The sequence below is a fragment of the Pseudonaja textilis genome, chromosome 9 (assembly GCF_049901715.1).
Source record: "Pseudonaja textilis isolate UNSWEBS1 chromosome 9, rPseTex1.2, whole genome shotgun sequence".
Classification (NCBI taxonomy): Eukaryota; Metazoa; Chordata; class Lepidosauria; order Squamata; family Elapidae; genus Pseudonaja; species Pseudonaja textilis.
In genome coordinates, this window is record NC_141998.1 from 1,561,285 (window position 1) to 1,581,755 (window position 20,471).

The 20,471-nt window shown below is 43.3% G+C and overlaps 1 protein-coding gene across 1 annotated transcript in view; it reads right to left on the reverse strand.

Moving 5' to 3' along the window:
• Positions 1-20,471, reverse strand: part of GPAT2 (glycerol-3-phosphate acyltransferase 2, mitochondrial) — a 107,001-nt gene that overhangs the window by 27,928 nt on the left and 58,602 nt on the right. Inside the window, 3 exon segments of the mRNA XM_087938815.1 lie at positions 1,229-1,339; positions 3,867-3,940; positions 5,957-6,070. Of these exon segments, the coding sequence (XP_087794941.1) occupies positions 1,229-1,339; positions 3,867-3,940; positions 5,957-6,055 (284 nt within the window). The 5' untranslated portion in view covers positions 6,056-6,070.

The window sequence follows — 20,471 nt, forward strand, 5'->3', positions numbered from 1 at the left end:
ACCATCTGAAACAAAAATGTTTTTTGGGTCAGTAATGGGTAGAATTACAGGAGAAAACAAACCTGTTTTTTTCCAGGGAATAAGGAAAGAGAGGGACTTTTATGGCATCTGACCATACACGTTCATCCCAACACAAGCAAATCAAGGCCTACTGGCGTCATTGTTTCTCTCTGTGTGTGGCGTGTGTGTGGGTGTTCATTTCCACCCCTTCTCCAGTGTAGCTTAGGCTTTTAGTATCTGCATTTCTTTCTTAAGTCTTTTTGGCCCTGCAGTTTCCATAATATGCATTTTTAAAGCCCTTTGTAAAAACGACAACGCTACCTTGCATTAGTCACTTTTGCCTGTTAAAAAAAAACAACAACCACAAATCTACGCAACTCCCAATGACGTTTTCCTCGAAATGGCAGGCTCCCACTTTCCACGGTGCATTAAAACCATTCACAAGGGACACGCCGCCATCTTCCGTGTCACCTATCGAGACGGTCTCAATCACCGAGGGATTCTTTTTTGAACCATTTTACAAATCTTGGTCGCCACAGCCGGCCTTGTAACTTCGCTATCGTAGATTCAAGAAGCATGGCGTGGCAACCGGAGGCTCTTCCCCAGGAAATTGTGAGAATCCGCAGAATAGAATAGAATAACAGAGTTGGAAGAGACCTTGGAGGTCTTCTAGTCCAACCCCCTGCCTAGGCAGGAAACCCTACACTACTTCAGACAAAATGGTTATCCAATCTCTTCTTAAAAACTTCCAGCGTTGGAGCATTCACAACTTCTGGAGGCAAAGTTGTTCCATTGATTAATTGTTCTAACTTTTAGGAAATTTCTCCTTAGTTCTTAGTTGCTTCTCTCCTTGGTTAGTTTCCACCCGTTGCTTCTTGTCCTGCCTTCGGGGGCTTTGGAGAAGCAGTGGGTTAGACTAGAAGATCTCCGAGGTCCCTTCCAACTCTGATGTATTATTCTCATTACATTTTGGCAAGGTGGCTTTACGGGAAAGCATTTCGGGAAGATCCCATGATCCCCAAATCTGGTTGGCATCAGGATAGCTAGATGTGACTTTTGCTTTCGGTGAACTTTAACCTTGGGGTTGATGTGTTCCATAAGCCACCTGAGTCTTTTTAGGCACGGAGTATCAACCGAAGTAAAAATGAAATCAGTAGATCAATCCACGGATGTCCAACGTTTGTGACCTAGGCCCCAAGTGAAGCCTCTTATCTCACCGCAGTTTTACCTTGGGGCGCGAAGGAGCCTTTCTTGGAGATCAGGTGGCATTTCAGCAGAAACCCTCCATTCACACACGGTCAGGAAGTGACACAGCCTCCTTACAAGCCAGCCTCTGTACCTGGGAACAAAGAACCACATCAGTTAGGAGCAGCAATCCCCAACATGGATTCTCTTCTTAGAAGTCATCCAGGCCACAGATTATTCACCAGGGCGATGGTCAAGGAAGCCTGGATGAAGCCCACACACACATAGATTAAGCCTGTCCTTTGAAAGGGGTCTAGATCAAGGGCCTTCAAACTTGGCCAGTTTAAGACTTGTGGGCTTCAACTCCCAGAATTCCTGATCTAACGTGACTGGAGGAGGAATTCTGGGAGTTGGAAGTCCACAAGTCTTGAAGTGGCCAAGATTGGAGACCTCTGGACTAGAAGATCTCCAAGAACCCAACCAATCCTATTATTCTATTAGGTTCTAGAAGATCTAGGGCCTTCAAACTTGGCAGCTTTAAGACTTGTGGACTTCAACTCCCAGAATCCCTGAGCTAATGTGACTGGAGGAGGAATTCTGGGAGTTGAAGTCCACAAGTCTTAAAGCTGCCAAGTTTGAAGACACCCTGTCCTAGATTGTTGTGGTCTCCATGGGCCTGTTTGCCACAGATTAAAAATGAAGAAATGCAACACGGGTATACACCCCACTATAAGAAAGCCAATACACTCTGATGCGATGGGATAACGTTATCCAGATCTAACTGTTGTGGCCCGCCAGTCGCCAACGGAGCTGGCGGCAGACTCAGACAGTGAGGAGATTGGGGAGGAACATGAGCCAGTCCTGGAGAAGGCTCGGACAAGGGCTCTGCATCGGAGGCAGAGATGGGGCCAGGTCCGTCCGACAGTTATCAGCTGCCTTCAGTCAGAGATCAGTGGGGAAGAAGAACAGCTGGAGCCTGTTCCCAGTGTGCACATGCACACAGCTGCCAGGAGAAGGAAACAGTTAAGGAACAAGGGTCGACTCAGGAGTAAAGCCACAGGTGGACAATGAATGGCCCCTCCCATAGGGAATAAAGAGGAGCAAAAGGAGAGTGAGGCTTTGCAGGAGACAATTAATTCAATTCATGAGGGTGAAGATCTGTTCCTGACTTCTTGCCAAGTCATTGCTGCTACAGAGTGGCGTTTGGAAGATGCCAGCCCGGCAGCTCTCCAAGCCTGATAAACGGCTGTAGTTGTGAAACCTCATGAAAGACGGTTTGCCGGGATTTTGCTGGAGAGGAATTCCCTTTGACCTAAATAAAAGGGCTTTTATCGGGACGAGGAGTCCTGGCTTCATGATCTCGGGAAGGTCTAGGTCAGGACACTAACCTTCCCCAGCCCCCACCTTCCATAACCCGGCTGATGCAAAGAAAAGGCTGGGACCCCCCAAATCCAAGGATGCCAGTTAGATCGAGAAGGGCCCAAGTGGATGGCCTCCTATTTGGAAAGAAAGGGGGGCGGGGACCCCCCCCATTCTTCGCTTTGGTATCCAGCAAATCTTTCCTCTCCTCCCTGCTGTTAACAAGACTGAACACTTTATGGGGAATTCAGTATTTCAAAGGAACCTCGTGAAGTGCAATTAAAGTAATTAGGAACCAGGCTAATGAGAATAAAGTCTTTAATCCTCACTCAGTTCCTAGGAGGGAGAGAGCTTTGTTATCTGCACACCGTATTAATTCAAAAGAGAGGAGAGGAGAGGAGAGAGGGGGAAAAAACCCCAAGAAAAATCAAGAGTCAGCGATCTAAGCCAAACCCTGCAGTCTTCGAGAGAAGAACCCAGATGTTCTCATCGACGGAAGATTAATGAAGAATTACTGCTTAATCCTAGGCACCCCACTGACATAAGCGGGGCGGGCAGAATGGTTAAGTGTTCATTGAGAGGGTTAAAACTGGCTTTGTCATACCCCTGTTGGACTCTGATTCCAAGGGAGAGGTGGAACAGCTGACAGGAAGTGGGAGGTGTGGCTCCGGTGGCTGTGGAGGAAACTGGGAAAGGGCAAAGTCCAGCTGGGCAGAGCACGGGTGAGGTAGAACAGGGGAGAGGGAGTTCAGAGGAAGGCCCAGGCCCACCCACTCTTTATCCTAGGGCACGCAGGGAGGAACGGAGAAGGGAGCAACGTGGGTTGCATGGCTTACGGGGGAGGAAAGGGCCCTGATTCCCTTCATTAGGCACACCTGGGAAGAGAGTTTAAAAGAGATGCATGTTGAGTGTGTCAATCTTCTGGGAACAAACGTGAGTTTATCTTGTGTTGACTTTGGTTATCTGCATTCCTGGCGTCCTTCCAACCATGTTGAATTCCTGCCATTCCTTCATGTCTATGTCTGGAATTCCTTCTCTTGCCCTGCTGGACTAATTATCTCATTTTGCCTTGATTGGACTTATAGTTACAGTTTGTGTTGACCACATTTTGGACTTGATCCTCTGCAGCCAAAGGCTGTTCCTGGGAGAGTTTTTCTCCAGCCCAGAAGGTAACCAGGACATTGCGGGCAAAGTTGGAGCTAATAAAGGGACTCCTACGGATTATCTGACTGTGTTGCCTTTGTGCCACGCCCCTTTGGGTCATCACAATGAGTAGGAAACAAATACGTTGGGGTCATCCACTTCTCCTCTCTTCAACTCACCTGGTGTTTTCTTCTGTTATGTTGATCGCATTGCAAAAGCCCATGGAAGCTAGGCGCTTGTGAAAGAAACATCCCTGAAGATCAAAAAGAGACGCAATTTAAAGACAGCAGCTCTTCTACCCCTCCAAAGTCAAGAGCCTTCCTTCGTTCTCCCATCTACAGGAGACAAACACAACACAACACAACTACCAACGATCCTGGCCTCGTCTTCATTAAGAGCTTCCTAACCCAGAACAAGGCAGAACAAGGGATAGGCCAGATGCTCCAGGACAGGAGTTCCCAATCTTGGCCAACTTTAAGATGTGTGGACTCCCAGAATCCCCCAGTCAATTTAAAAGAAAAACTGCTTAAAAGAAAAAAACAAAACAAATTTAATAGGGAAAAACCTTAAGCCTCCCCTTGCCTCAAACCAAGGCTAAAACAATCTTTGTCCAAAACATTTTAATCAAGAGTTATTCTAGATACGGTGTCAACTCCATAAAATATTTCTATGGTCTTTTTAGAGTTGCCAATGGAAAAAGGGAGAGGGGAGCAGTGCGGCAGCTTGGAAAACGAAAGCATATTCCATAAATGTTTTCAGAGATAGTAACTAGGTGACTGAAGTTCCTGCCATGCAAAATTCGAACTGGAGAGCATGACTGATGACTCCGGACTATGGACGTGTCCCATTGGAGAATATGAATCACGATACATCCGGGGTGGGGGAGAAACCAGGGTCAAGGGTGACAATAAATTACATGTCTCAGAGTCGGCTACACCCAGGCAGTGCTGGCATGTTTAACGCCCAATAAATTCTTTTCTGAAGTTTTGGAAGTTTGGCTCGAGACTCATGGTTTAAATGGGGGTAACTGTCAGAATCCTGACATACGGACTTGAAGATCTAACTGCCTTCTTTCGACTCTAAAATTCAATTCATCAACTAATAATTGCTTATCCTATTATCCAAAGAACCAAGGGCATTCATTATCTCTATATGCAGATCATTCCCAACGTACAACTACAACTGGGGACAGAGACTTTGGTTGCTAAACGGTGCGGTTCTTAAACGAGTTATCAGGTGACCTGACCAGAGTTTCCAACCATTTTTACTGCGGTGGTTAAGAGAACCACGTGGCCATTAAGTAAATCGTGTGGTCTTTAAATGAACCTGGCTTCCCCATTGACTTTGCTTCTCAGAAGCTGGCTGGAAATCGTGACCACCCAACGCTGCTACTGTCATAAAAGCGAGGCCGTGGCCAAGGGCCTGAATTGTGAACATTTAATTGTGGGGGGTGGTGATACATTGGTTGTAACTTTGAGACGGGGTTGTAAGTCGCTCTTTCTCAAACTGTTGCAACTTTCAAACGTTGTTAAGCCAATGGTCATAAGTGGAAGTATTTCTCTGTGTCAACTCATAAAACATTCCTATGCCTGTTTAGTAGTTGCCATAAAAAGGGGCGGAGGGGAGAAGGAGGAAAATCTGGAAGAGCAGTTGAAAGCAAAAATACATTCCAACTCTTATCTTTAAAAGGTTGTAACTAAACTAACGGAGCTTTTGCCTGCGAATGTATTTAATCGGAGAACGTGATTGATGACACCCTGCTCAATTGGAGAATCTGATTTATGACACACTGGATTTTTTTTGGTGGGGGGAACAGGGTCACAGGGGACTGTAAATGATGTATGCCAGAGTTGGCTGCATACAGGGCAGTGCCAGTATGTCGCCTCTAATGAATCCTTTGAAGTTTATGGAAGTTTGGCTGGAGAATCATGATTTAATTAGAGCGATTGTTGGAATCCTGACACTCTGCATTAATTTCTCCTTGTTGATGGCTTCGGAAGACTTATTCCTGGAAATTTGAAGGATGTTATAAAAATAAACATACGGGCACACACATACCAAAAAAAAAAAAGAGAGAGAGAGAGAGACCAGTTTTGGCTTGTGTTAACTGTCCCTCCCCAATTCTAAAGATTTATTCTTTTTTAAAGGAAGCGACAGGAATTCAAGGAAATTGACTTCTTTCCAAATTGGCTCATCAGCGGCGTGGGAACCCAATAAAAACGGAATAAAACGCCGAACGAAAAAACAAATAGGTTTTTCAATTCCTCACCCAGCTCTTCGAGGTGCATTTTTGGCAGCAGCGCCCCACAAAGGAACGGTATTTCCCCAAAACTGGTCTGACGGTGTCCAGGTTGAGCCCCAAGTCCATGGTCAAAGTTTGCACCTGAAGGAGAATCCAATCACTTTAATGGGTCACGTGGAAATAACAAAATTGACAAACTATTGTTTTTTTTGAACAATAGCATTAGACAAAGAATGTTTTGCTGCAGTAGATCGCCTCCAGCCGAAATCCATCAAGTAGTCCAAAGGTTTGCGTTGTGTTTTTTTAACCCTTTCATGTACTTTTGGACAAATAATACGTTTGCCAGACGCCCGAATTTGGATCGCATGGCCGTGGGGCTGCGGCAACAGTCATGAACGTGAAAAAAATGGCCGTCCGTGTGAGAAATGGCCTCGGGTCACTTTTTACCGTGTTGTGGTGACTTCGAACAGTCTGTCCGTTTTTGAAGCCATATTGAGACCTGTTGCTCCCACGGTGCCACATTTTGAGCCTGGGAAAAGTGGGAGGGGGGAATTTCTTGGAGTGTTATGTAGTTAGACAGAACAACATTTTTTTTCTAATTCAAGGTCATGTGATTTCTGCACCTGGTTGAGGTGACATCTCAAGTAAGGACAGATCGTGATTGGGGCATGGGATGCGATGATGGGTGCAGGGGGTGGACTTGTAGTTTTTTTTACTTATTGCAAGGAAACCCAAAACTTTCAGATTTGGGATTCCACAGATGTGCCAGTTACTATCCACATCAACTTTTGAGAATATGTCTGTCTCGGAGTTATTGGTTGGAGGAGGGTTTGCTGGAATGCTGACACAGTCGCTAAATGAAGTTTTGTAGGTCGAGGACTACCTGTATAGAAATCTGGCATCCACAAACTTTAATTCTGGGTTTTCTCACCCTGATCCCCAATTCCTGGATACGTCCCTGCTACTTCCACCTCCCTTCCAGGGTTGTTTTTTTTCGTTCTGGGCCTTTCAGAAAATCACCTATATGCGTACACACAATAAAAACGGTACAGAAAAAAAACCCGCATACAGCTGCACAACAGGAAGCGGTGCCACTTAGCTCCCTTTCTCTGTTAAAACGACAATGAAGGCATTTTAACAGCAGCCTACTGAAGATCGTGTTACAGCCTGTGAGCTTAAGCACCGCCACGCTTGGTGGGGATCAGGTCAAACCCACCTATAAATTCTCCTAACTGGCCAGCAACGTATTAAAAAAAAAAAATCCACTTTTCTTCCAACCTCGAAGAGCCCAGAAAAATGCTACCCTCCCACTTCCTCTATAAAAACCTCTCCTTTCGTCTCTTTTCCTTCCCACTCCTGGTCTCCTCCACGTGTTGTGCGTGTTTGCAAGAGAACGGAGACCACATTATCATCACAGAATGCAAGGGAAAAGGGGAAGGGCAGGAGGAACTATTTGTTCACAACAGCTTCAGGCAGGTGTTGGCTGAATGCAGCTGCCTACACACCATCCCGGCTCCCACCTGGCAGGCTAACCAGATCTGAAGTACCTTGCTTGGTGACCTTGGATTTACAGGGGCCTAAGCTCGAATGATATCAGAAGAAGAGGTCAGATGTACAGACCTTGAGGTCTTCTAGTCCAACCCCTTGCCCAAGGGAGGAGACTGGTCCTCCTTCCTTCCTCCTTCTCTCTCTCCCTCCCTCACTCTGTCCGTCCCTTCCTTCATTCGCATGGGGTTGAAAGGCACTTTGGAGATCTTCTAGTCCAGCCCGCTGCCCAAGGGAGGAGGCGGTCCTTCTCTCCTTCCCTTCCTGCCTCTTTCTCTCCTTCCTTTCCTTCCTCTTTCCTTCCTTCCTTTTCTCTCCTTCCTTTCCTGCCTCTTTCTCTCCTTCCTTCCCTTCTTTCGGTCCCTTTAAGTCCTCCAACCTCGGCCCCTTTAAGCCTGACGGACTTCAACTCCCACAATTCCCCAGCCAGCTTTGCTGGATAGCCCTTTGTGTGAGATGGAATAAGGTCTGCCTTACTGGGCAGGGGGTTGCACTAGATGACCTTAAAGGTCCCTTCCGGCCTTAGGAGACAATGATTTTCTGGCATTTTCTCGTATAGGCTCAGCGTTTCTCAAAACCTGGCAACGTTTAACTCCAAGAAGTTCAGACAGATCAGAAACTGGCCAGGTTTGAGCAACACCACAATAGCTTTATGGGTGAGTCACTAACAGAATACCATACAATCCTGGCTTGTATAAACAGAGGCCCAGAACCAAGATCACGTGAAGTGTTACTACCGCTTTACAAAACCCTAGTAAGGCCACACCTGGAATACTGCAACCAATTTTGGTTACCACACTACAAAAAAAGACGTTGAGACTTTGGAAAAAGTCCAGAGAAGAGCCGCTAAGAGGATCAAAGGCCTGGAGACTAAAATGTATGAAGAACGGCGGCAGGATTTGGGTCTGGCTAGTCTGAAGAAAAGAAGAATTAGGGGTGACATGATAGCAGAACTTCAGTATTTGAGCGGCTGCCAACAAAGAAGAGAGGGTCCAATTATATTATTATTATTATTATTATTATTATTATTATTATTATTATTATTATTATTATTATTATTATTATTATTATTTTCCAATGGATGGAAACTAATCAAGGAGAGAAGCAACCTGGAATTAAACAGAAACTTCCTAACAGTGAGGACAATTAACCAGTGGGACAGCTGGCCACCAGAAGTTGTGGTGCTTCATCACTGGAGGTTTTTAAGAAGAGACTGGACAACCGTTTGGCTGGGATGTTATAGATTCTCCTGCCTGAGTAGTAGGCTGGACTAGAAGACCTCCAAAGTCCCTTCTAGCTCTCTTCTGATTGATTAAAGAATCGATCCTTTGAATAGATCCAGTGACTTCAAAGGGGCTCCACCATCATGTGAAAACGCAAAAAGTTCTCATTATTATCCAGTTGATCTTCCGCATTAAGCAGCCCAATTTTTCCCACTGTACCTGAAAATCTATACTATTTGGAATATCTCTTAAGACTCCTGGAGGTTTTAAAACTTCCTGTTCAATGCGCATTAACATTTCAAAGGCTGGACTATTCCTTCCCAAATAGGTTTTCGTTACCTGTTAAAAATTTACACTCCCACAGGAACCAATTATAATAGAGTTGATCTTTACGAGACAAAGAGCTTTCCTACTATCCATCAGGCACACACAAAAATATCCACTAACACACACACACATATATATATAGTCTCGCCAACAACCTAGCATCTTTTTAACATTTTAAGAGACACTGGAAATAAATACATGAGTGAATTAATAATACATAAAGATGGCACTTCTAAATCCCCAAAATTTTATTCCAACTTTGTTCAACAGACACACACACCCCACCACAAAAATGCTACTTACAATCTGGATTCAAAGTTCTAAGTAACAGTGACAAGAGTTGGAAGGGATCTTGGAGGTCATCTAGTCCAACCTCCCTTGTAGGAGTCGTCTCTTCTTCAAAGGCCTCCAATGTTGGGGCAACCACAATTTCCGAAGGCAATTTGTTCCACTGGTTAATGGTGGTTAATTAATGTGCTCCGTTGTTTAGTTGTGGTTAATTGTGGTTCCACAGGTTAATTGTGATGGATGGGCCCCTCCTGAGGTCATCTGGCCACGTTTTGGGGGCTCAGCAACTGCGTTTACAGCTGTCCGCAGCGTCCCACAATCATGTGAGTGCAAAAAATGCCCCATAGCAAACAACGTGTTGCTTCACAACTATAGTGTTTGTTTTATGACCGTCAGGTTTGTTTAATGACCAATGTGGAAAAGTTCTAAAATCAGGTCTTGGCATGTGGGTGACCTGCTTAACAACTATCACAACTTACAACCGGAATTGCAGACTCAATTTGCATTGTAAGTGGAGGACTTACCTGTATCCTTAAATTACTGCAAAAAAGAAACAAGGAAATTGTGGCAAGAGATAAGCGATGTTTTGAACACCGAAGAGAGAAAATATACTTCCAACATTTCAAAAAGGAAAAAAGCTCAAAGTAAAATTTGGGGTAAAACTCTCAATAATCCCAATTTCAGAATACAATATAAAATATATATCCATTGGATGAATGTATAAGATTAAATTATAATGAAATTTAGAATATCTCATATAAAATGATGGAAAAATAGTTTAGTCAAATGAATGTTTAATAATTGATATTATATAAGCACAAGCTAGATTGATAAGGTGAAAATTTATATATCTTGTGAGTAATGGTAAAAAAAAAAAGGATAGCACAAAAGATTGTAACCAACTGACACACGGTATGTATATAATTGAAAGAGGGTTTTATGTTTCTATGTTTTGTTTGTAGGTTTGTTGTAAAAAATAAAAACTTTGTAAAAAAATATATATCCCAATTTCGTTTGAAAGTTCAGTGTATCAAGGCCAAATGAGCAGGACAAAATCCAAGTTCCAACCCAATATCCTCTATTGAATATTGTATCATATCGTTATCATATATATTATCATTTATCGTATCATATATTATCATATATCATAAATAAGTACCATAATGAGGAAGAAAAGAAGGGAGAGAGGGAGGGAGAGAGGAAAAGAAAGACAGAGAAAGAAAGAGAAAGAAAGGGAAAGAGGAAGAGAGAAAGAAGAAAGGAAGAGAAAGGAAAGAGAGAGAAAGAGAGGAAGGAAGAGAAAGGAAGGAAAGAGGGAGACAGACACAGAAAGGAAGAAAGGGAGAGAGGGAGAGAGAAAGAGAAAGAAAGAAAAAGGAAAGAAGGAGAGATACAGAAAGGAAGAAAAAGAAAGGAAGGAAGGAAGGAAGGGAGAGAAAGAGAGAAAGAAAGCGAGTACAAGAAAGAGAGAGACACACAGAAAGAAAGGAAGGAAGGAAGGGAGAGGGAGAGAGAAAGAAAGAAAAAGGAAGGAAGGAAGGTTACTTTTATCTGAGCTTCTCCTGCGGTCCCGGGGACAAAAAGGCGGCCCTGCAAGCGAGGTAGGCCCACGCCTGTCCACACGGCCCTCCTGTTGCCTTCACGGGCCCCGAACACGCGTCTCCCAAGGGAGCCCGGCAGCAGCGTCGTCTGAAGCGGGGCCGAGGCTCGCCCACTCCCTCCCCGGCAGCTCCCCTGCGCCGCAATCCCCGGGCCGAGGGCGGCGTCTCGAGGACGCCCACCCGCACGTGGGGACGCGCTGCCCGGGGCAGGAAGGACTCGCCTCCCTCCCCAGGTGTGGACGCACCTTTGGCTGAGGGCGCGCTGGCTTTTCTCTCCTTCCTTGTGCCTTTCCCTCTCCTTCCCTCTTTTCTATCACTTTGAATCCTTCCTTGTTCCTCTCTCCCTCCCGCTCCTTCGAGGCCTGCTTTGCAAACCTTTTCCCTTTCTCTCCTTCTCTTTCACTGTCTCCCTCCTTCCCTCTTTTCTATCACCTTTTCCTTCCCTTCTCCCCCCCCCTTTCTTTCCAAGGACAGCCTCTTCGCAGACTTTCCTCTTTCTTTCCTTCCTTGGCTTTCTCCTTCCCTCTTTTCTATCACTTTTTATCCTTCTCTCGTTCTTCCCTCCCTCTTTCTTTCTTTCTTTCTTTCTTTCTTTCTTTCTTTCTTTCTTTCTTTCTTTCTTTTCTCAGAGGGCTCCGCTGCCTTTGCAAACTTTTCTCTTTCTCTCCTTCTCTTTGGCTTTCTCCCTCCTTCCCTCTTTTCTATCACTTTTTATCCTTCTCTCGTTCTTCCCTCCCTTTCTTTCTTTCTTTCTTTCTTTCTTTCTTTCTTTCATCAGAGGGCTCCGCTGCCTTTTCAAACTTTTCTCTTTCTCTCCTTCTCTTTCACTGTCTCCCTCCTTCCCTCTTTTCTATCACTTTTTATCCTTCTCTCGTTCTTCCCGCCCTCCCTTCCTTTCTTCCTTCCTTTCTTTCTTTCTTTCTTTCCTTGGAGGGCTCCGCTGCCTTTTCAAACTTTTCTCTTTCTCTCCTTCTCTCTGGCTTTCTCCCTCCTTCCCTCTTTTCTATCACCTTTTCCCCTTGTTTTCCTTCCCTCGTTCCTCCTGCTCTCCCTCTCTTTCAGAACGGGGCTCAGGACAGGCGTTCGGCCAGGGGTCCAACAGGACCGTCCAAGGACCCCCCCCCCCCCATGGAAGCAACCCCAATAGGAAAGACTGGGGGGCTGCAATAATCATAAGTGGCCACTAGGTGGCGGTGAAGAACAAGGCTTCTTAGAATGGTGGCTTTTTCTGCAGGCCAGTCTGGCCCCTTAACCACTATGGTTAAATACAGAGAGGCCTTGATTTAATGGCCGTTCGTTTAGTGACCGAAGTTCCAAAGGCCTTGAAAAGAGCGAGCTAGGACTGGTTTTCACACTTAATGGCCCTGGTAGCACCCCCACCCCTGGTCACGGGATCAAAATTCGAACGGGCCTGTATTTATGACGGTCTCAGTGTCCTGGGGTCACAACCTGATCTGCTTTTGAGACCTTCTAATGGAATCTTTAAGCAGGGGGCTGGACTAGAAGACCTCCAAGGTCCCTTCCAGCCTGATTCGGATTTGGACTGATTCAGTGTCAGGCCTGTGGGTTAGCACTGGGGAAAGGAGACCACCAGGAGATCTTGGGGCAGGAGATGAGCAGAGAGAGTGGGAAGAAACATCCCCAAATAAATGAACCAGATCACCTCGGCCCTGTTGCCAAGAAACCCCAGGAACATCGTCAGGGGAGGGGGAAGCTCAACATGAGGGAGATGCCAGTCGCTCCTTTGCTATTCCAGAGGGCCGGTTTGATGAGAGATCCAGCCCAGAAACCAGAAGGTTGGGAGTTCTAGTCCCACCTTGGGCACAAAGCTACCTGGGGGACCTTGAACCACAAGACATGGAATCGTAGGGCTGGAAGGGAACCTGGAGGTCTTCCAGTTAAACCTCTTATTTGGAGGTCTTGTCCAAGTAGTTGCCAGACACCAATACTGACTTGAAGGGAAGGAGAAGGAGAAGGAGAAGGAGGAGGAGGAGGAGGAGGAGGAGAAGGAGAAGAAGAAGAAGAAGAAGAAGAAGAAGAAGAAGAAGAAGAAGAAGAAGAAGAAGAAGAAGAAGAAGAAGAAGAGAGGAGGAGGGGAGGAGGAGGAGGAGGAGAAGAAGGAGGAGGAGGAAGAAGAAGAAAGAGGAGGAAGAAGAAGAAGAAGAAAGGAAGTGGAGGAGGAGGAAAATTCCAGGCAAAATAAAAAACTTTCTTGGACAGATTGGATAGGTGAACATTAGGCAGCTTTAACCTGGGTTACCAAGTACATTCTCAATGGAGGTTGCTTTTTAAAAACAGAAATGAAATGCAGAACGAGAAAAGACAGCGGCCCTTATGAAGGAAGATCACTTGCGCTACAGTTGGGGTTGCCACCGATAGCAGCTAGTCTGTTTTAATCCGCTCCGCAATGGAGTAAAGCAACCTTTCCCATCCTGCCCCCAGTTGCCCCAAAGAGATGAATGATCTTCCCATGCCTTCTTAGTTATTCATACTTTCCCCAAAGAACAGCCAACCACAACAATTGGGAACGCAACTCTTGCCAGTACGTCAAGCCATAAATGAACATATTGCTTCTCCTGTTCGTTTGCAGCATCGTTCGTAATTGATTTAATTCGGGGCGTCTGGGAGACTTGTGTGCAAATATGAATTAACCCTCCCAGCAATTACTGGTTCTACGGAAATTCACTTTTGCAGGATCTACTTGGATCAATGGAGATTGTCCTAAGGCTTGCATTCATTTTCTGCCCCAAAGGAAACAGAGTACAGCGTTGAATAGGCCTTGTTCCAGTTTTTGTCGGTCTGATTGTCAGCTGGGATTTTTGAATAAGCCCACAATAATTATGTCTTCAATTTTCATTTTTTTTTTTTAACTTCAGGGTTCAGCGTTGAGATGTAATTCTAAAATCGTAACCTCTGTACCTTTGAAAGTCTCCATCAGCACAAGTCTATTAAAAACACATTCGGGTATTGATTTAAGATCATGGAAATTCTTTTTCAAGTTTGTCACAAGGGGAGCCACCACAGCTGTGTTACCGTACACAACACAATAACTGGAGTTTAACAGTTTTAACAGAGTTGGAAGGGACCTTGTAGGTCATCTAGTCTAGCCCCCTGCCCAAGCAAGAGACCCTACACCATTTCTGACAAATGGCAGTCCAGTCTCTTCTTGAAAATCTCATGTGATGGAAGTTGTTCCACAGTTGATCTAAGGCAGAGGTCTCCAAACTTGGCAACTTTAAGACTTGTGGACTTCAATTCCCAGAATTCTCCAGCCAAAGGCAACACAGCCAGAATTATAAGTAGGGATCTCTTTATTAGCGCCAACTTTGCCCCCAATGTTCTGGTTACCTTCGGGTCTTGAGAAAAACTCTCCCAGGAACCTGCAACAGCCTTTGACTACAGATATTCCAGTCCAAAAATGTTATAAACTGAAAACTTTAAACTATGAATTCAGGAAGACAAGATAAGGCAATAAATCCGGCAGGGCAAGATAAGGAGTTCCAGAAGTGAAGTAACACGGCAGTAAATCAAACCAGTTGGGAGGATGCCAGGAACTCACATAACAGCAACCAACAAAAGATAAATTCAACGTTTGTTCCTGACAAACAACTTTCCCAACTGCCTCTCCTTTAAACTCCATCCCCAGGTGTGGTTAATGAAGGGAATCAGGGCCCTTTCCTCCCCCGCAAGCCACGCCACCCAGGTTGCTCCCTTTTCCGTTCCTCCCTGTGTGCCCTAGGATGAAGAGCGGGTGGGCCCGGATCTTCCTCTGAACTCCCTCTCCCTTGTTCTACCTCTCCCCTGCTCTGCCCAGTCAGACTTTACCCTTCCCCAGTTACCTCCATAGCCAACGGAGTACACTCCCGCTTCCTGTCAGCTGTTTGTCTTCCTCCTCGGATTCAGACTCCGACAGGGCATGACAGTTGTTCAGTGAGTTTTGTACCATTTTAGGACATTCGTTAAGTGAATCATTGCAGGTGTTAAACTGAGGGATCATGTAACCCCAGGACACTGCAAACGTCATAAGTATGAATCAGTTGCCAAGCGCCTGAATTTTGATCATGTAACCATGGGGATGCTGCTACGGTCTTAAGTGTGAAAAAATGGTCAAAAGTCACTTTTTTCCAGTGATGTTATAACTTTGGACAGTCACTAAACGAACTGATGTAAGTGGAGGACTACCTGTGCATACACTGATACAAAGTGTATTTTTATTCCAAGATTCAACTGAAACCAGAACTTTCCTTATTAGCATTAATGGACAGATAATTAGAAAAGAGCCGCAGAGGACTATTTTTACATACCAAAATTGCTGTGAAACTGCTACAGCCACAAAAATAGAAAGACGTTGAAGAAAAGGAATATAAAGAAATGGATTCTGATCTGTTTGACAGCAGTTATAAATGCATTTTTCTTGCACTTCTCTTTCTAAGTCTCGACGGTGCTATTTTTTTCCCAGTTGACTTTCTGGTTTTTCTTTGGAAGACGTTTCGCTTCTCATCCGAGAAGCTTCTTCAGCTCTGACTGGATGGTGGGGAAAGATTTATACTCCTTGCAAGACAGCTGGTCATTTGCATCCTTTGGGAGGGATGTTGAGGCCACTTGGAGGTTCATCTATGTCTTCAGGGTCATCTGAGTAACCGAAATGGTTCCTGTAGTCTGCAATTCTTTTTTCTCTGGGAATCTATCCCTACTCCCACACCATTGCAAGGGTGTTCATCTCAAATTGTATAATTAAAACCTCCAAGTGATTGTATAAGATGTTTTATAGATGGCACTTAGCACCAGCAAAACTAGCAAAAATGTTTAAAGATAAATCAACAAAATGTTGGAAATGTCACCAAACACCAGGAACATATTATCATATGTGGTGGATTTGCACAGAGGCTAAAAGGTACTAGACTAAAATGCACACATGGTTTGAAAAAAACGATTAAACAACTTATAGATTTGAAACCTAAAACATTCCTATTAGAAATGGTACCAGAAGGTTATAGCAAAGAAAAGATTTACTTAATTATCCATGTACTAAACAGCGGCTAGGATTGTATTTGCTCAAAATTGGAAAAGTGATAAAATACCAATAGAGGGAAAAATAATTGAAAAAATATTTGAATGTGCAGAAATGAATAGATTGACACTAAAAATTAAAGAAAAAGAAGAAACTGAATATTACATGGTATGGAATTTGTTTTATCAATGGATAGAGAATAGAACAACCTAAAAAAGATTTGATGTATTGATAGAACAATTAAGAGAAATTTAAGCCAAGTTACAATGTGTGATATTATTATGTATATGGGAATATATATAGGAACACTGATGTATTGTTAGATTTGATAAGAATATCATTTATAATATTCAAATAATTGAAATATGTACCCAAGTCGACACAAATGAAACGGAATGGTTTGTTGTATATAAAAAAACAATAAAAATTGGAGGACTGAGAATCTCGATAGAAGATTCTCTTTCCAAGATTACATCATAATTTCCTTCTTCCATAAGATACTCTTTCGAATCATCAAACCCCAAATCACGAGTTCATTTTTTCTTTTTTTAGCATGGCAGGGCATAAAGGGGCATGGCACAGAAATCTAGAAGGAGTCTTCAGTCATTGAAGACTCAATTTAGCGGCTGATATTTTTTTTAATCAGAGATCCCGATTTTGCCATCTCTGCTAATTCTGTCATCTTCGCCACCAGCCATTTGCTCCTTGCAATGTATATTGCGTGCAACGACAGGTTTTTGCTCTCCACAAATCCTTGCATAAATTTAATAATCCCTGAATTGTTTTCAATATATTTGCAAACCGAATTTGCAAGATGCAATATAAACCCTGATTATGTTGTCATCATTCTCAGGGGATTGAAACACGAATAAACGCTGCAAATTGGTAGAAGTTATTAGAAAAAGGGGGAAATTAGAAACCAAATGCAGTAGTTGTTTTTTTTAAAAAAAGTTTTTATTTCTCTTCCTGCCCTTTATTTTGCTGTTTTTTGTTTTAATATGCACAAAACAATAATAAGAGTGGAGACCTTAGAATTCTGCACGAAGCTAAGAGAAAAACTTTTCTTATATAACCAATAATCCCATTTATTGTGCAGTTGTTCACTAAGACCACATTTAGTTTCTGATGTCAATTTTAAACAATCTCATGCTTATCCCACTTACCATTTTAAAAAGCATAGTTAATATTGATATAATCTCTCTTTGTCTGGGGGTTGTTAGTCTGCTCCTGCACGAACAGGTTGGTCTACTCAATAATACCTGCAAGTCCCTTCCACTCCTAGGATTCTATGCCATCTATGGTAGCATTATCATTGGCGCACTGCTATCCTGTCTCCCCTGGTCTTTCTCTTCATCAGACTAGACGTACCCAGTTCCAGCAACCGTTCTTGATGTCTGTTAGACCAAGGGCGTTGACCAGTAGCTAATTCTGCAACCATCAATAACTTCAGGCAGGGAGGACGCGAAGGTTAGCATCTCAGCCCCATTTCCTTTTGATGTCAACAGACACCAGATCGACTTTAGCAAATGCTAGATCAAACTCTGCAGCCAATCAACGTCACCCAGGATTGCAAGCAAACATTTGAAGGATAAAAAGTTCCCTTTTTGAAAAACCTTGGAATAAATAGCCATTTTGCTCGGTGGCCTTTTAAATAATCAATAAGCATCTTAACCGGTTTGTTTGGGTTTTTTTTGCAACATTTCTTCTTCTTTTTTTTGCTTTTAAAGTCTTCAATTAAAACCAAGAATAAACACAAACACACATGAAATGGGCACTAGTGTGTCCTGAAACACAATAGTCAGGATTGACTCCCTGCCCCAAACACACACACAAACACAAACAAACACAGACCCCCCTTCAATTTGTAAAACATGCGGGTTTTTTTTAAATATAAAGATGGCAGCCAGGTTCTCTATTAATTTGATTTATTACGGTCAAATTAAAGGGCAATTAACCAGTGGAACAACTTGCCTTCAGAAATTGTGGGCACTTCATCACTGAAGATTTTTAAGAAGAGACTGGACAGTTACTTGTCTGAGATGGTATAAGGTCTCCTTCAACAGGGGCTGGACTAGAAGACCTCCAAGAACCCTTCCAGCTCTATTCTATTCTGTTGTCTATGGAGATTCTCCGTCCTCCAAGTCTTGGTTGTCCCAAAGGTGCTTTTTTTCAAGAGGCAACTTGACTTTCTGGTTTTGTCTTTGAAGACATTTCGCTTCTCATCTCAGAAGCTTCTTCAACTCTGACTGGATGTAAAAAAACCCATAAATCGTCTCATGAGCTGAAGAAGCTTCTGGGATGAGAAGGGAAACGTCTCCAAAGGAAAAAAAAAACAAAGTCCAGTTGCCTCTTAAAAAAGCATCTTTGGTACAACTGAGGACACAGACAAACCTCCAAGTGGCCTCAACGACCCTCTTAAAAGGGTGCAAATGACCAGCTGTCTGCAAGGAATATAAATCCTATCATTCCCCACCATCCAATCAGAGCTGAAGAAGCTTCTTGGAGGAGAAGTGAAACATCTTCAAAGAAAAACCAGAAAGTCCAGTTGCCTCTTGAAAAAAGCATATTTGGAACAACCAAGACCTGGAGAATGGAGAATCTCCATAGATATTTGACTTTGGGTGTTACAGATCAAAAGGTTCCTTGCTTTAAAAATGGCTAGTTTAAATTACTCTGTAAAAATAAAAAAAAATGAGGTTTGTTGCTATATTGTCTTATTCTACTGCAACAAAGAGAGTTGAACATTAACTTCCTTTTTAAAAAATTTTTCCTCTTGCCCTACATTCTTCCCTTCCCTTTTCCCTCCCTTACTTTCCCACTGTTTCCTTTCATATATTTTTTTTAGTTTATATTATAAACTAATTAATAAAGAGAGCGGCAATAAAGGGAATGTGGTTAGTTCAAAGTTGGAATGTTGCGGTCTTCTATTTCTGGGGCTTGGTTCCCTTCTTTTGCAAATGGTACGTTTTTCAGACGTGCCTTCCACGCAGCCAACTGGAACGCAACAAACCCTAATCCATGCAAAGCATGATTTTCCCAGGCATCAAAAATGTCGTAGAAACCACCAGCAGATTCCTTCAGCGGCTTAGGCACGGCAGTTGCCTCTCCAAAGCATTTTAAGCCACCCCCCCAAAAAAGACAGAACAGAAATTATTTATACAACACAAAGCGACGACAGGCAGAAGATTAGCAGATCTGGCAGTCACAGGCTATAATAAACATGCCTCAATTCCACAACACATACACACATTGAACCACAAATTCAGCTGGGAAACTGGGATGATTCTCCACCAAGCCAAATCCAAGAATTTCTACGATTTTGCATCTGTTAAATCACTGTAGGGGGGGGGGGGGGGGGGGGGGGGGAAGGGGGGGGGGGTGTTTGGGGGGGGGGGGGGGGGGGGGGGGGGGGGAGCCCCCGGGGGGGGGCGAAATCTCTGCAGGAAAACAGCTTGGGTGTGGAGTTGGACTAGATGACACCTACAAGGTCCCTTAACTATATTCAGAGATATAAACAAACAACTAAATATTAATACATAATACAGAAATCCGACCATTTACATTGCAACAACACAGCTATTCCTCAACTTATGACCCCAATGGAGCTCAAAATTTCGGCTGTTAAGCAAGAGAGTTGTTAAGTGAGTTGCTTGAGCGGGGGGTTGGGCTAGATGATCTCCCAGGTTACCTTTCAACTCTGTTATTCTGTTATGTGTGAATGCAAGCTCGTAAATAAAAGGGGTGGGGATTGCATCCCGATGATATGCCTGCCCCCTCTTCCTTTTAAAATTGCCCATGAGGTGAACCCTGAAACCACAAACCATGATGGGAACGAAACATCTAAGTTGGGTTTCTTCCCCAATCGCTGACTGGCTTGTAGCTGATCTGAAGAAAAGCTGCCTCTTCCATCAGACTGTTGAGAATAGAATAGAATAGAATAGAATAGAGTAGAGTAGAGTAGAGTAGAGTAGAGTAGAGTAGAGTAGAGTAGGAATAGAATAGAATAGAATAGAATAGAATAGAATAGAATAGAATAGGAATAAGAATAAGAATAAGAATAAGAAATAGAATAGAATAGAATATGGAATAAAGGAATAGAATAGGAAATAAAGGAATAGAATAGAATAAAATAGAATAGAATAGAATAGAATAGAACAGAATAAGGAATAAAGAAATAGAATAGGAAGGAATAGAATAGAATAAGAATAAGGAATAGAATAAGGAATAGAATAGAATAGAATAAGGAATAAAGGAATAGAATAGGAAACAAAGGAATAGAATAGAATAAGGAATAAAGGAATAGATTAGAATAGAATAAGGAATAAAGGAATAGATTAGAATAAAGGAAGAGAAGAGAAGAGAAGAATTGGAAGGGACCTTGGAGGTCTTCTAGTCCAACCCCCTGCCTAGGCAGGAAACCCTACACCACTTCAGACAAAAAAATGGTTATCCAACATCTTTTTAAAAACTTCCAGTGTTGGAGCATTCACAGCTTCTGGAGGCAAGGGGTTCCACTGAGAATCACAAGAAGAAGGGAAAATGCTCTC